Source organism: Bos grunniens, chromosome 17, assembly GCF_055505025.1.
Source record: "Bos grunniens cultivar Pamir isolate PY7600 chromosome 17, Bosgru_T2T1.0, whole genome shotgun sequence".
Lineage (NCBI taxonomy): Eukaryota > Metazoa > Chordata > Mammalia > Artiodactyla > Bovidae > Bos > Bos grunniens.
In genome coordinates, this window is record NC_141181.1 from 53,733,894 (window position 1) to 53,749,077 (window position 15,184).

The window sequence follows — 15,184 nt, forward strand, 5'->3', positions numbered from 1 at the left end:
CAAGTAGGATGCTGGTGGTCTGTGGAGCTGCTGTACTCTCCAGGTGGGCCTGGGCTCCAGGTGGGCCTGAGGCCCGTCTCCAGTTGGGCCCAGCCTTCACCCAAGTCTTGGCTCTGATATTAGCCATCGAGGCAGGAGTCTGGCTAAGAGGGCGCCTGCTCTGAGGCTCCGAGGCCAGCCTCAGGCCCAATCCCAACAGGCATGGTTCTGAAGCAGGGCCAGATTAAAGGCCCAATGTGACACGGAGGAGTCTGTCACCACCAGGAAAGCCCCAGGGAACAGGACCACTGAGCTCTGGATCCTATGGGAGCAGCCCTCCGCTGGTCAGAGCTGCAATACATCCCTGGCTCCCCAGCCACCGTCAGCTGATGGGAGAGCCAGAGGGACTGACTGGGCTTGTTCCACCAGAGCTGGGGGATGAGCCTTGCCTCAACTCTGGTGTGAAATCCAGGAACCATCAGAGGCCATGTTTCCACCGAGTGATGAAACCCGCCTCTGCAGAGTGACAGCGGGTTACGGCAGAGGTGAGCAGAGAGCAAATGCAGAGGGTGGGCAGTTCTGGCTGCGGGAGCGGTGACCTGAGATCCCAGGACGGGACTGGTCCTAACGTCCCCTTTCTCCCTAAGTTGGGTTTCTAACACTTGCCACGAAACAAGGGGTCATTGGGGAACAAGAGGGAGGCGCATTTACTGAGAATGCTCTTTCTACTGTGCCTAAGAATATAGTCAGTACTCGGGGAATGATCCAAAGCTGGAGAAGCTGTGAGACAGCAACCAACATAGAGCAGGTGCTCAGTAAAGCTTCCCTAGGGGAAGGGGAGGGGAGGCGGAGAGGAGGGGGAGGAGAGGGGGAGGGGGGGGAGGGGGGGGATAGCAATTGTAGACATCACTATCCTCAAAACAGCTCTGGGGTCCTCCCTGGCTGTCCAGTGTTTAAGACTTCCAGCTTCCCCCACAGGGGGCTCAGGTTCAATCCCTAGTAGGGGAACTAAGATCCCACATGCCTTGAGGTGCAGCCAAATAAATATACTGCCAAGTGCAAAACGCAGGTGCAGATGGGTGCATATAGCATGCAATATGAATATATATATTTGTATAAAGATATCGTGGAGGGAGAATTCTCTGGCTGTCCATTGATTAGGGCTTGGCACTTTCACCGCATCTTAAGAGAGAGACATCAAAAACAAATAAATCAGCTCTGAACACAGTGGTAATATTCCCATTTTAACAGATGGAGAAACTGAGGCTCAAGGAAGGGAAGGAACTTGCCTCAGGTCACCAAGTAGCAGGGGAGATGGGATTTGCATCTGGGTCTTTCTGGCACTTGTCTGAGCAAGACTGCAGGATGCCAGGTGGGCGTGAGGTTGAGCACAAAAATGGGGGATTTAAAAACAGATGCCCGACAAGGAGAGAAAAAGGGTGGCCTGCCACCCAAGATAGGGGAAGGGAAAGTAAGAATGGGGGGCTCTGGGGGAAAGATGAAGGGAAGGGGTCTCCCAGGGGAAGTCTGAGACGCTGCAATGATAATTCGGGGGCCTAGGAGTTTGCTGATTAAGACGATGTGAACGTGACAGGATTTATCACCTTCATTTTACCCTACAACTTGCCATCAATAGACCTAGTAGGAAATTTCACCGGTTTACTTGTTTCGGGTTTTTACATTTCTTCCCATTAGTGAAGCACTGAACATATTAAAACACCAGAAGCAGTGATGAAGTGCTAATTAGTTTATAATGATCCTTTGTCCCCACAACAGATTAAATTGAAATTCTCGCAAGCCTGGATTCTGGCCATGTTCAGGAAAGCTACTGGAAAGCGAGTGCTCTTTTTTTTTCTTAAATCTCTGCCATTCCAGATCTCAAGATGATTGAGACAAGGACAAAAATGAAAAAAAAGGAAGATTCTGTCTTCCCACCAGGACGTCACTTGATCCCACCCATCCAGGTGACAGGCTATAGGTGTCAAAGGATTAAGCACCTCATGCTGGAGACGTGATGAGTAAGTTCTTTTCAAGGGGAGAGTTCACCTTCAGCTTCTAAATCCCCCAAATCTGCCCTCCTGGGTGAGAACAGAGGTGAAGGTCAGAGTTGCAACTGTGATCTGAAACCCCCTCGAAGTTCCAAAGCGGATTTACCTGGCTGGTCTTGCTTCTATTCACGTGAATGCCACTGAAGAGGGATGTGCACTTGGCAGACGGTGGGGGGTATACTTTATGTTTTATTTAGTTTTGGCTGCAGTGGGTCTTTGTTGCTGTCACGTGGGCTTTCTCTAGTTGCGGCGAGTTGGCTTCTCTTCTTGTGGAGCACCGGCTCTATGGCTTCAGTGGTTGCAGCACACAGGCTCAGCAGTTGTGGCACATGGGGCTTAGTTGCTCCATGGCATGTGGAATCTTCCCGGACCAGGGATCAAAACTGTGTCCCCTGCGTTGGTGGGTAGATTCTTATCCACTGTGCCACCAGGGAAGCCTAGGGGGTATTCTTTTCCTGGGGGTATTCTTTTACCCAACAAACAAACTGGGTTTGTTCTTTTAGGAAGGTACCTTTCTCTGGGCTGTTTTTACCCAGCTCCTCATGGGACCCTGCCAGGAAGAGGGGCATAGAAAAGGTGGTCAGGAAAGGAACTGGCTCCGCCCTGTGGCTATTCAATGAATTTGGAGAGATGAGAAGATTACTATAGTGGTAAACCTTCTTTTTAAAAAAAAAATTATTATTTTTTGGCCACACTGTTCATCATGTAGGATCTTCGTTCCTCAGCCAGGGATCGAACCTACAGCCCCTGCGATGGAAGCATGCAGTCCTAACCACTGGGCCGCCAGGGGAGTCCCTAACCTTTTTTAATAAGATCCTGCACTCCTAAGCAAATGCCTTTATAAGGAAGAAGAGATGAAAGGAAATCATTAATTTACTGAGTCTTGAGCTCAGTGCTGTGTGCTTTCCATAAGGATCCTATAAAAGTCCCTATTGTTGTCCCCTTCCCCACCCCTCCATTACACAGACAAGGAATCTAAAGATCAGAGATGCTAATCTCTGGGACCTAGGGCAGCCTAGGTCCCACAGCCAGCAGACAGCAGTCTTCAGATTCAAACCCATGTCTCTCTGACCTCAAAGTCTATGTCTCTCCTATGCCCGATCATGGAACTCTTCAGCCTCGCCCTAGGCAGAAATTCGCAGCTCAGGGCAGGGTGGTGAAAAGAGAAGACTGAAAATACACATTTCAGATAATACTCTTACTATTTCTGTAACACACATTTTGGAGATTCAGGCTTGATCTCTCTAGCTCGTGTGGATTTTCAGGCAACACAGTGAGAAGTATTTTGGGGGAAAGGGGCGTGGGTTCATGAGGTAGGATTACACGGTCTCGCCTGCAAATACCATGGGTCTCTGAGACAGAAGAGTAACCTGTCAGCCCGTTAATATGAACAAGTGTCTCAGGGAGCACCCTGAAGGCCATGCCTGAGTCTTGGCTGTCTTTAAACCTGCAGGCCTACCACAGTGCCCAGGATGTTGTAGGGTATTTTTGTTTTTATTTTTTCTAATATTTATTTATTTGTCTGAACCAGGATGCGGCATCTCTTATTTTTTTTAGTTGCAGCATTTGGGATCTTCAGTTGCAGCATATGAACTTTTAGCTGTAGCATGTGGGATCTAGTTCCCTGACCAGGGATAGAACCCAGGCCCCCTGCATTGAGAGCATGGAGTCTCAGCCACTGGACCACCAGGGAAGTCCTGTCATAGGGGTTTAATACCTGTCTGCTGTTGCTGAGTGAAAAGAAGGGGTGTACACGTGACACCCTCCTTAGGGGGCCAAGCTTTGCACCGCAACACACACCTTAAGTTGATTTCCCACTGCACCACTGACCGATCCTGCCCTCCTGCTGTGAAGGCACAGCAGCCGTCATAGGAAAGGGCCATGCCGGCCACCCCATTCGGGTGGCATATGAGGGCAGAGGTTTTATGTGGATTGCCATCAACTGGTAAGATCTGAAGTCCAACCTACAAAGGAAGAAAAGTGAAGTTGCTCAGTCGTGTTCGACTCTTTGCGACCCCAGGGACTGTAGCCCACCAGGCTCCTCTGTCCATGCGACTCTCCAGGCAAGAATACTGGAGTGGTTTGCAATTTCCTTCTCCAGGGGATCTTCCTGATCCAGGAATCGAACCCGGGTCTCCCGCATTGCAGGCAGACACTTTAACCTCTGAGCCACCAGGGAAGACTAGAAAGGAAGAAGTAACTAGATATTCAGACTAAGATACCCAGGCCAAAGGCCAGACTTGGCACAGTCACCTGTCAGCTCCAGATCTGTTTATGCGAAGGACCTGCCGGTCTGGAACTGCCTTCTCAGTGTGTGAGGGCTGCATTTCAAGCATTTTACATGGCTGGGGCTTCACATACACTGCGCCCTGCAGGGTGGCCCCTTGGGAGAGAGATGCCTGGTTCTACCAGGGACACAGAAAGGAAACTTCCCTCTTACCTTCATGGTCAGATGTCCAGGCTTTTCCAGGATAATTATGGCATTTTATGATCTTATACTTTTCCATATGGATTTGTAGTTTTTTTTTAAATTTTAGTTAATTTATTTATTTGGCTGTGCCACGTCTTAGTTTCAGCATGCAGGATCTTTAGTTGCTGCATGTGAACTCTTAGTCACTGCAAGTGGGATCTAGTTCCCTCACCAGGGATCGAACCCAGGGTCCCTGAGTTGGGAGCTCACAGTCTTAGCCACTGGACCACCAGGGAAGTCCCTAGATTAGTTATTAAATGTACAACTAAGTGTAACTAACTTGTCTTCATAAGAAAAGGAAAGGAAAGGAAAAATCCTTCGGTGTACTTTGGGGAGTAAAGAAAACAAGGGAAGTCTCCTAAGAGTCGTCCTCACTCAATTATGGCAGTTTGCAGTGTGGAGCAGGATAAGAGTCTCGGGCTTGGGGAAAGCCAGTGTTCTTAAGTCTGGTAACACCTGTGGCTACTTCCCAGTGCAGACACGCGGTCACCTTAGTGGGGCAGAGGGCAAACCGCTGGCACCTTGTCTCTGTTAATAAACACCACGTAGCGCTTCTGCAGTTCCAGAGTGGACTTCACTGGGAGGATTTGTATCTGCTCGATGGGAGATCCGTACACCGGCCCGAGGAGTGTCTTCCTGCAAGAGAAAAAAAAGAAACGCGTTCTAAATTCCACAAATCTGAACGCAGGTTTTATGACTTGTTCCCTTTCACAACGCCTCATACGTTTTAAAGATCTTGTTTTTTTTTTTTGTATCATTTTAAAAGTCGTTATTGAATTTGTTACACTATTGTTTCTGCTTTATGTTTTGGCGTTTTGGCAGCGAGACGTGGGATTTTCACTCCCTCACGAGGGATTGAACCCACATCCTCTGCAATGGAAGGCAAAGTCTTAACCCCTGGACCATCAGGGAAGTCTACCCTATATGTTTTAAATTTTGAGTTTCTTGTCGCTTAACTAAGCCCACTGTTGTAAAGACCTCTCTCTCAACCGCTAATGGTGGCTGCAAATCAGAGGCAGCAGCTCCAGATGTTTCAGGGAAATTTCGCTTGTGAAGGATGCTCTTCCTGGCCGAGGCTCTGACTTTCCCCTTGACAGCTGAATGAAGGGAACATTATGCCTCGAGAATGCGTACACAAACAAGGGATGTAGAAAATGCTGCAAGGATGAGACGAGCATGGACAGGATGTGAGGAAACAGCCCCATCCTCCCAAGGTTGCCCAGGATCTTAGAGGGAGACCCCCTCTGGTGTCCAGAAATCTGACAGCAGGTCTGAGAGCAACTCAAGGGTCCCCCCAAAACTCTGTGCATCACACTCTAATGAATTGCACCCCTATCATGGTCAGATTTCTGATTTCAGATTCTCTTACAGTAATTAGGAACCTGATCCGAGGTGAGGCTGCCATAAGTGACCTCAAGCCTGGAGCTGCATTTGCTCTGCAGCTGGCAAAACCTGAGCTGCAGGACCCCTCCCTCACACACGTACCTTCTGAGGCCTGGGAGGGGCCCTTGCCATTTTTAATTTATTCCTAATTATATATCTTTTTAATTTAAAAAATTATATATATTTGTTTATTAACCAGTTAATTTATTTGGCTGCATCAGGTCTCAGCTCATGGGATTTTTGTTGCAGCGCATGGACTCTCTAATTGTGGTATGCAGACTCAGTAGTTCCAATGAGTATTTAGTCCCTCCCAAGCACGTGGAAGTGAAAGAAGAGAGTGAAAAAGTTGGCTTAAAGCTCAACATTCAGTAAACTAAGATCATGGCATCCGGTTCCATCACTTCATGGGAAATAGATGAGGATACAGTGGAAACAGTGGCTGACTTTATTTTGGGGGGGCTCCAAAATCACTGCAGATGGTGATTGCATGAAATTAAAAGACGCTTACTCCTTGGAAGGAAAGTTATGACCAACCTAAACAGCATATTAAAAAGCAGAGACATTACTCTGTCAACAAAGGTCCGTCTAGTCAAGGCTATGGTTTTTCCAGTGGTCATGTATGGATGTGAGAGTTGGACTATAAAGAAAGCTGAGTGCAGAAGAATTGATGCTTTTGAACTGTGGTGTTGGAGAAGACTCTTGAGAGTCCCTTGGACTGCAAGGAGATCCAACCAGTCCATCCTAAAGGAGATCGGTCCTGGGTGTTCATTGGAAGGACTGATGTTGAAGCTGAAACTCCAATACTTTGGCCACCGGATGTGAAGAGCTGACTCATTTGAAAAGACCCTGATGCTGGCAAAGATTGAGGGCAGGAGGAGAAGGGGATGACAGAGGATGAGATGGTTGGATGGCATCACTGCCTCAATGGACATAAGTCTGGGTAAACTCTGGGAGTTGGTGATGGACAGGGAGGCCTGGTGTGCTGTGGTTCATGGGGTCGCAAAGGGTCGGACACGACTGAGCGGCTGAACTGAACTAAACTGAAGCATGTGGGATCTTAGTTTCCCAACCAGGGATCCAACCTGCATCCCTGCATTGGAAGGCAGATTCTTAACCACTGGACCACCAGAGAAGTCTTTACATCTCTTTTTTAATAATAATAAAAAAAAGAGGACCCACAAATTCAAATACACTTCACATCCTACAAAACCTGAGTCTGCCCCTGAGTAAGGCCAGTAGCTTTTTCATCTTATATTTTAAACCCCTTGTTGTTTGGATATGTTTTCTCCCTGTATCTCCTGTACCCAGCCCGTATCTGGCGGGGACAGGAGACACTGTTTGTATGACTTTCTTGAGCACCTCTCTGTGCCAGGCACCGTGAGGGGCTCGGGACTCAGAAATGAGTGAGAGGTAGTTACTGCCATTGAGCTCATAGCCTTGCAGGGACAACAGCTGTGGAAGCACCACGAGGGGAGAAGTGAGGTGACAAGCAAACACGTGGCATGGAGCCTGCACTGGGGAAGGAGAGATGACATCTAGCAGCAGACATCCGAGTTTGCAAAGGCAGGAAAAACAGGGCAGTAACAGAAAAACAGGCAGTGGGAACAGGAGCTCAAACATATGGGATGTGGACTACTGCTTGAAACCTGCAGAAATGGTAAAGGGGAAAGGAGTTGGGGGAGGAGGGTGAAGGAAGGTAAAACCGAGATGGTGAGCATGGGCAAACTATGAAGGCAGACTTGACTGTGACTGCTGGGCTGCAGGATGCAGGGGGGGCCAGGCTGGATGATCCATGATCAGGCTCATATACGCAGAGAATTAGGTGAAGTGTCAAAAATACTAAAATAACCAGATGAGAGACAATGCATCAGCTAATTTTAAGTCATCTTTATCTAATCATTTGAGTAGAAATGTTTAAAGACCTTCCTCAGATATCATTGAGTAGGACTTCCCTGGTGGTCCAGTAGTAAGGAATCCATGCTTCTAATGCAGGGGGCCCAGTTCAGTCCCTGGTCAGGGAACTAGGATCCTGCATGCCATACGGTATGACCAAACAAAATAAAAACCAGTATTATTCAACGGGTAGATGCAGGGAAGAGGATGGTTAAGAGCACAGACGCTGGTAAGAATCCCAGCTCTGACCCTTAAAAATTAGGGGCAAGTTGTAAAGAAACTAGAACCTTCGTATATGGCTGGCAGGAATGTGAAGTGGTGCAGCTGCTGTGGAAAACAGTCGGGCGGTTCCTCAAATGGTTCAACATAGTTACCATATGATTCAGCAATTCCACTGCCAACTCTGTATCCAAGAGAAATGAAACAGATGTCTACACAGAAACCTGTGTACAAAGGTTTGTAGGAGCTGAAGAATAGAGACAACCCAATTGACAGCTATGGATGGAGAGACAAAACGTGGTCTGGCTATACAATGGAATACTACTTAGCCGTTAAAAGGGATGAAGCACTGACACAGACTACAACATGGTTGAACTTTGAAAACATGATGCTAAGAAGCCAGACATCAAAAGTCACATATCATATGATTCTATTTACATGAGGTATCCAGAACAGAAAAATCCATAGAGACAGAAAGTAGACTAGTAATTGCCAGGGATGGATAGTTGTGGTGGGGCGGGGGGTGGCCGGAGGGAAAGAAAGGGAATGGGGAATGATGGCTAGTGGGTTTGGGATATCTCCTTAGCGGGTAATGACAATGCTCTTGCATGGAATAGTGATGATGGTTACACAACCTTGTGAACATAGTAAGAAGCCACTGAAAATGGTAGATATCACAGTATATGAATTCCAGCTGAAATTACAAATAAGCAAAAGGAAAAGAGTTCAGCTATTCAACCCCTCTGGGCCTCAGGTTCCTTACTGGTAAAAAAGGGATCATGACAGTATTTTCTCCATAAGACTATGCTGCTGCTGCTGCTGCTGCTGCTAAGTCGCTTCAGTCGTGTCCGACTCTGTGCGACCCCATAGATGGCAGCCCACCAGGCTCCCCCGTCCCTGGGATTCTCCAGGCAAGAACACTGGAGTGGGATGCCATTTCCTTCTGCAATGCATGAAAGTGAAAAGTGAAAGTGAATTCGCTCAGTCGTGTCCGACCCTTAGCAATCCCATGGACTGTAGCCTACCAGGCTCCTCTGTCCAGGGATTTTCCAGGCAAGAGTACTGGAGTGGGGTGCCATTGCCCTCTCTTCCATAAGACTATAGTCAGCATTAAATAAGTTAATATATATATAAAGCACTCAGTACAGTTCAGGAGATAGTAGGATACTCAGCACATAGTAGGAGCTATGTAACTGCTACATAGTACTGCTGAATTTCTAACAATTTCATAAAATTAATGTCTTTTTCTTCTGATGGAAAACATTTTACATATTCATTGTGAAAATTTTCAAATATTTAGACAGAAAGTAGAAAAATCTACCCATAACTCTACATGGCTACACCCTTTATTCCAAGATAATCATGGGTAATAATTTGCTGTATACAACTTTATATATATATTCTAGCCCACCTAATTACAATTTTAGATTAAAATATATAAGTTATATAAATATAATTTTATATGAAAATATATTCATGCTTCTTTGGCAGTTTATCTCATTTATGTCTTACAGATATTTCCATGTTACTATGCAGAGAGCTATCTTCTCTTTTTTTTTTCCTTTTTCTAAAAGCAGCATCATGTTTCAGCGTACTGACAAGCCATCATTTAACTAATCCCCTATTAATGGACATTTGGAGTGTTTCCATTTTTAAAAATATTTTCAAACAAGACATCCTTTTACTTATGCCTTGGCATCCTGTGCGAGTATTTCTGCGGGCTACATTCCTAGAAGTCAGAAGACAGGCTGTAATTTAATAGAGGGTAACAAATTGCTCTCCCAAAAGGTTGTCCCCCTTTACACTACACCCCCCAGCCCAGCCGCTAGCAGCCCATTACAGCATCTGACGACTTTGCCAACACTTGATGCTATCGATCATTTTTATCTTTGCTAATCTGATTTGTGAAAAATGATGTCTTCTTTTCATTTGCATCTTTGATGTACTGGTAAGCATCTGCTCATAGGTTTATTGGCCTTTTTCTCTGAACTGCCTCTTCGTGTTCTTTCAAATATTTTTAAATGCATTTTAAAATTCTTTTGGATTTATCATCAAAAGGCAATTCCTTCCCAATTAAGTTGTGGTTACAGGGCTTTATTATTCCTACAGCTTAAAAGATGCTTTATGCCAGGGGTTTTACTTTGGAATGATGAGAATGTTTTAAAACTAGATGGAGGTAGGTGGTGAAAGGACTGAATACCACTTTACAATGGTTGGTTTTACATCATGTGAATTTTGCCTTAATAAACTATTTTTTAAGAAAGATGCTTTATACTAATTTCCAATTGCTCTTCAATGGCAGAAATGCCTGATTTCATAGCTCTAAATGAAAACATTAATTCGAAAAGATATACACACCCCTATATTCACTGCAGCATTATTTACAATAGCTAAGATGAGGAAGAAACCTACATGTCCATCAATAGATGAATGGATAAAGAAGATGTAGTGCATATATCCGATGGAATATAAATCTTGTCATTTGTGATAACATGGGTGGACCTGAAGGGTATTACACTTAGTGAAATAAGTCAGACAGAGAAAGGTAAATACTGTATGATTTGAGTTATATATGGAAGCTAAAAAAAAACAAGTGAACAAATATAACAAAATAGGAACAGAGTTATAGATACAGAGAACAAACAGGTGGTTGCCAGAGGGGAGGAGGGTTGTGGGGGAGGAAAGAAATAGGAGAGGGAAATAAAGTGGTTCAAACTTCCAGTTACAAAATAAATGAGTCCCAGTTATGAAACGTACAATGCAGAGAATACAGTCAATAACTATGTAATATCCTTGTATGACAACATATTGTTGTGATCATCTTGAAATATATAGAAATAGGAATAAATGCACAGAAGCACTATGTTGTGTAACAAGAAATAATACAGTGTCATAGGTCAGTTATACTTCAAAAACAAAGAAACTCTTAGAAAAAGGGACCAGATTTGTGGTTATCAGAGGGCAGGGGTTGGGGGGAAGGGGAGTTGGATTTAGGCAGGCAAAAGCCACGAACTTCCAGTTGTAAGAAAAATAAGCACTAGGGGTGTAACATATAACACGATAAATATAGTTAAGACTACTGCATGTTACAGATGAGAATTGTTAAGAGAATAAATCCTAAGAGTTCTCATAACAAGGAAAAAATGTTTTACTATTTCTTTAATCTTGTAGCTACAGGAGAGGACGGATGTTCACTAAACTTCCTGTAATAGCACTTCATGATGTATGTAAGTCAAATCATTACGCTGTACACCTTAAACTTATATAGTGCTGTATGTCAATTATATCGCAATTAAACTGGAATAAAAAATAACAGCAACAATAAAGGCAACAGGTGGAAACATTTTTTAAAACAAGAAAGATGCTCTATACCAATTTCCCATTGATCTTCAATGGCAGAACCTCCTAACCGCTCAGCTTTGAGTTCTCATTACTAACTGTGAGGAGGAACTCCAAGTCTGGGCAGCTCCATCCCCCAGCCACCTGCTCAGCCAACTCGGAGCTTCTCAGAACTGGGCACATCTATGGGATATTCTTTTTTTTAATGTTTATTTATTTGGCTGTGCTGGTTCTTAATTGTGGCACGGGGGAATCTTCAGTTACAGCATGCAAGCTCCTCGTTGCAGCATGTGCGATCTAGTTCCCTGACTAGGGATCGAACTTGGGCCACTGCATTGGGAGCACGGAGTCTTAGCCACTGGACCACCAGGGAAGTCCCTATGAGATAGTTTTTATCCAAAAAGCCTGTGTCCATTAAAGATGATGTATAAAGATTCTGAAATCTTCCCAAAACTCCATTTTACATATTTCTTTCAAATGTCTCCTTCCCAGTGTTTTAATAGCTTTAAAAAAAAATTGTGCTGTATTTCTTTCCTGTCCCTGCCACAATGACATGGCATGTCTCAGTCATTTTCCCATGGGCCCTTCTAAAAAGGGCAATCAAAAAAAAAAAAAAAAGACCCTGAGTGATCTTGGCCTTTTGAGGACCTATCTTATTTGAGATACATTTCCAAAGGATAGTCTTCCTCAAGCATGGGGCCAGCTGCTGTGGTGTTTTCTGACTTCCTCCTCCCAGCTGGGGTCACCACAGCATCCTCACCTCTGTGAGGGCTGCATCGGGGACCAGCGATCCCAAAGAGAGGACAGAGTCACACGTGGGTTCAAGGGGCAAGTCCTGCCCTGACCAGCTCCGTGACCTTGGGCAGGTTTTGTTACCTGTCTGATCCACAGTGGCACGATCTTTTTGCAGGACTGTTGCAGGTGAAATGGGATGATGAATGCAGGGCCCTGACGAAGGGGTGATGCACTGATCAGGAGGAGCAAACCCTGGACTCACAAGCCTAGCAGTGCAAGAAGGCAACCACAGGTGTAGACGTATTTCAGGATGGAGGCACCACTGCTCTAAGATGCTAAGCTTTGGATACCCTGGGCTTGGTCCTTTAACCTCTTCTCTATCCACCTTTCCCCTCCTGAACCTTCTCTTGTCTTATGCTTTAAACCACCAAGTGTGCTGACCTCAAATATGGATCTCCAGCCCAACCTCTAATTTGAACGCCACTTCCCCCAATAAAATGCAAATCTCATGGTGACAACAACATTGTTTTGTCTTCATTCCCATCTTCAGCACCTAGAACAGCACCTGGCTCTGGTAGGGGGCTCAGTAAACACTTACTGAGAGAACAAAGGGGGCTTCCCAGGTGGTGCTAGTGGTAAAGAACCCACCTGCCAATGCGGGAAATCCCTGGGTCGGGAAGATCCCCTGGAGGAGGAAATGGCAACCCATTCCAGTATTCTTGCCTGGAAAACCCTTTGGACAGAGGAGTCTGGAGGGCTACAGTTCATAGGGTGGGCTATAGTCCATATAGTGGGCTTGAGAGAAGAAAGAATGCTATCAAGTTGAACTTATAACTTCTTTAAGAACCAAGAATAAGAAAAATCAAACAGCTGGTAGTATTCAGGTGAATCCACTTTTTTCCAGGAGAGAAGAACAGGAGATTCCATTGCACATGAGCAGCTTTTCTGGGGCTGTGGGGTCTGATGCCTTTGCTGAATCTCCATCTCCGAGGCCTGAGTACCTTATCCCTGTGAAGTGCTGGGCTCAGAAACAACGTTTCTGGGTTTGAATCCTGCCTCTGGCACTTCCTTTTTAAAATGTTTTTAGATGTTACCAATGCAGTTTATTATTTACTTATTAAAATTATTTTTGGCTGCACTGGCTCTTCATTGCTGCACAGGGACTGCTGGCCGTGGTATGTGGGCTTCTCTAGCCGCAGCACACAGGCTCTAGAGCGTTGGGCTCAGTCGTTGCAGTGCACAGGCTTAGTTGTCCCACAGATGTAGGATCTTAGTCCCCCGACCAGGGATTGAACGCGGCGCACCCCCTGCATTGGAAGGCGGATTCTTAACCACTGGACTGCCAGTGAAGTCCCTGCCTCTGGCACTTTCTAACCATGTGAACTTGAGCAAGGACAACTAACCTTATCTGTGCCTCAGTTTCCTACTTTGCAAAGTAAGAAGGGTTGTAATGGTAGGCAAGCTGTTTGCAGGTCCTTAAGGTGGGACTTGAAATAACCTGGGGACTGAGAAATTGATTTATGCACCATTTGTGGGAAGCTCCCTGGCTTACCTGCACATTTTTGTGGTAGAATTAAAAAGCTTCACTTTGTAGCCACTGTTGCAAATGAGCAGGAAGAGCTCCTTGGTGAGTGGCGGGTACCAGACCATACAGGTGGGATAGCTGCCCTGGTCGGTTCGGTGAATGTCCAGGACTGCCAGGTGGTCTTTGTAGCTCTTGAGTAGGTTATACTCAATCTACAGGGAAGCCCAGATGAACACACATGAGGACTGAGGTGAATGAAGTCAGTCAACAATCCTTTTGTCCGGGGAGACAGTATCAGGCCTTTTAAGAGGAGAATTGCCTGAACTTCTACACCTAACAAACTACCAATATGGAGTATCCGTTATGAGCAAGCTGATGCCATTTAATACAGCTCCCCAGCAGTGCAGTCCTGCTATGCCCATTTTGCAGATGAGAAAACAGATGTTCAGAGAGATTCTGTGGTTTTCCCAAGGTCACACAGCCAAGGAGCGGTAGAGTGAGAATTCAAATCTAGGTCCAACTAACTCCAGGACCTGAACTCTTACAACTCTGTTGTCCTGCTTCACTTAGCATTATCTTGGGAACTTTCTGTGAGTACGAACCAATTCATAGCTAGATCTCAGCTCTTGAAAGTCATACATTCGCAGCCTGCTGAATTTCACCCATAGGTAGGTTTTGGTGGACAGACCGGGATGGATGGAAGGAAGGATGGATAGATGATGGGTGGATGGAAGAATGGACAGACTTCGCTGGTGGTCCTCTGGCTAAGGCTCTGAAGTCCTAATGCAGGGGGCCCGGCTTTCATCTCTGGCTGTGGGACTAGATCCCATGTGCCACAATGAAGACTGAAGATCTCATGTGCTGCAACTAAGGCCTGGCGCAGTCAAATAAATAAATAAAATTTTAAATATATTTTTAAAAAAAGAATGGATAGAATAAAGGAAGTAAGGGGACAAAAGAAAGGAAGTTAAGACGGATACACAGATAAACCAATTCATTTTGAATCCTTTGGGCTCAATCATGTAATATCACATCTGCCACTGTCACTGCCTTTCCTTCTCGATCCTCTCTGGGTTGTCACATGGAGGTAACAGCCTGGGCCTGACCCCGAGACCTGGGAATTGTGAGTGTTGGCTTCCAAATGTCCACTGAGAGGCAAGGGTGGCTGAGCTGTCCATGCTGTGGGGAGGACCACCTCCGCTCCACCAACATGCCATTTCCCAGGCCCTCCTCACTCAGGACACGAGTCCCTGCGCAGTGTCAGAGCTGCATGAAAGCCAAGTGCCAACTCAGAATGGTTTTTGCTATTTTGTCATACATTCACTTTCTTTTTTAAAAGACATTTATTTTTTAAATTTATTCATTTGGCTGTGCTGGGTCTTAGTTGCAGCATACAAGATCTTCACCTGCCAACTCGAACTCTGAGTTGTGGCATGTGGGATCCAGTTCCCAGACCATGGATAGAATCTGGGCATTGGGAACGTGGAGTCTTAGCCACTGGACCAGCAGGGAAGTCCCCATATATTCGTCTTCTCCAACACACACACATACTGGTTTTATGCCAGACTCCTGGGAAATAACAAGAATGAGACA

The 15,184-nt window shown here is 45.5% G+C and overlaps 1 protein-coding gene across 11 annotated transcripts in view; it reads right to left on the reverse strand.

The window, feature by feature from the left end:
• Window positions 1-15,184, reverse strand: part of CFAP251 (cilia and flagella associated protein 251) — a 74,060-nt gene that overhangs the window by 20,701 nt on the left and 38,175 nt on the right. For 6 of the 11 annotated variants that reach the window (XM_086347589.1, XM_086347594.1, XM_086347586.1 and 3 more), the window contains 3 exons: window positions 13,619-13,803; window positions 5,019-5,133; window positions 3,828-3,991 (listed from right to left, as the gene is read on the reverse strand). In XM_086347589.1, the coding sequence (XP_086203715.1) occupies window positions 3,828-3,991; window positions 5,019-5,133; window positions 13,619-13,803 (464 nt within the window). Of the gene's footprint in view, window positions 1-1,711; window positions 2,578-3,827; window positions 3,992-4,800; window positions 5,134-13,618; window positions 13,804-15,184 lie in introns of those variants that run through there. The other 5 variants (XM_086347592.1, XR_015144465.1, XR_015144466.1 and 2 more) reach the window with 5 other exon arrangements.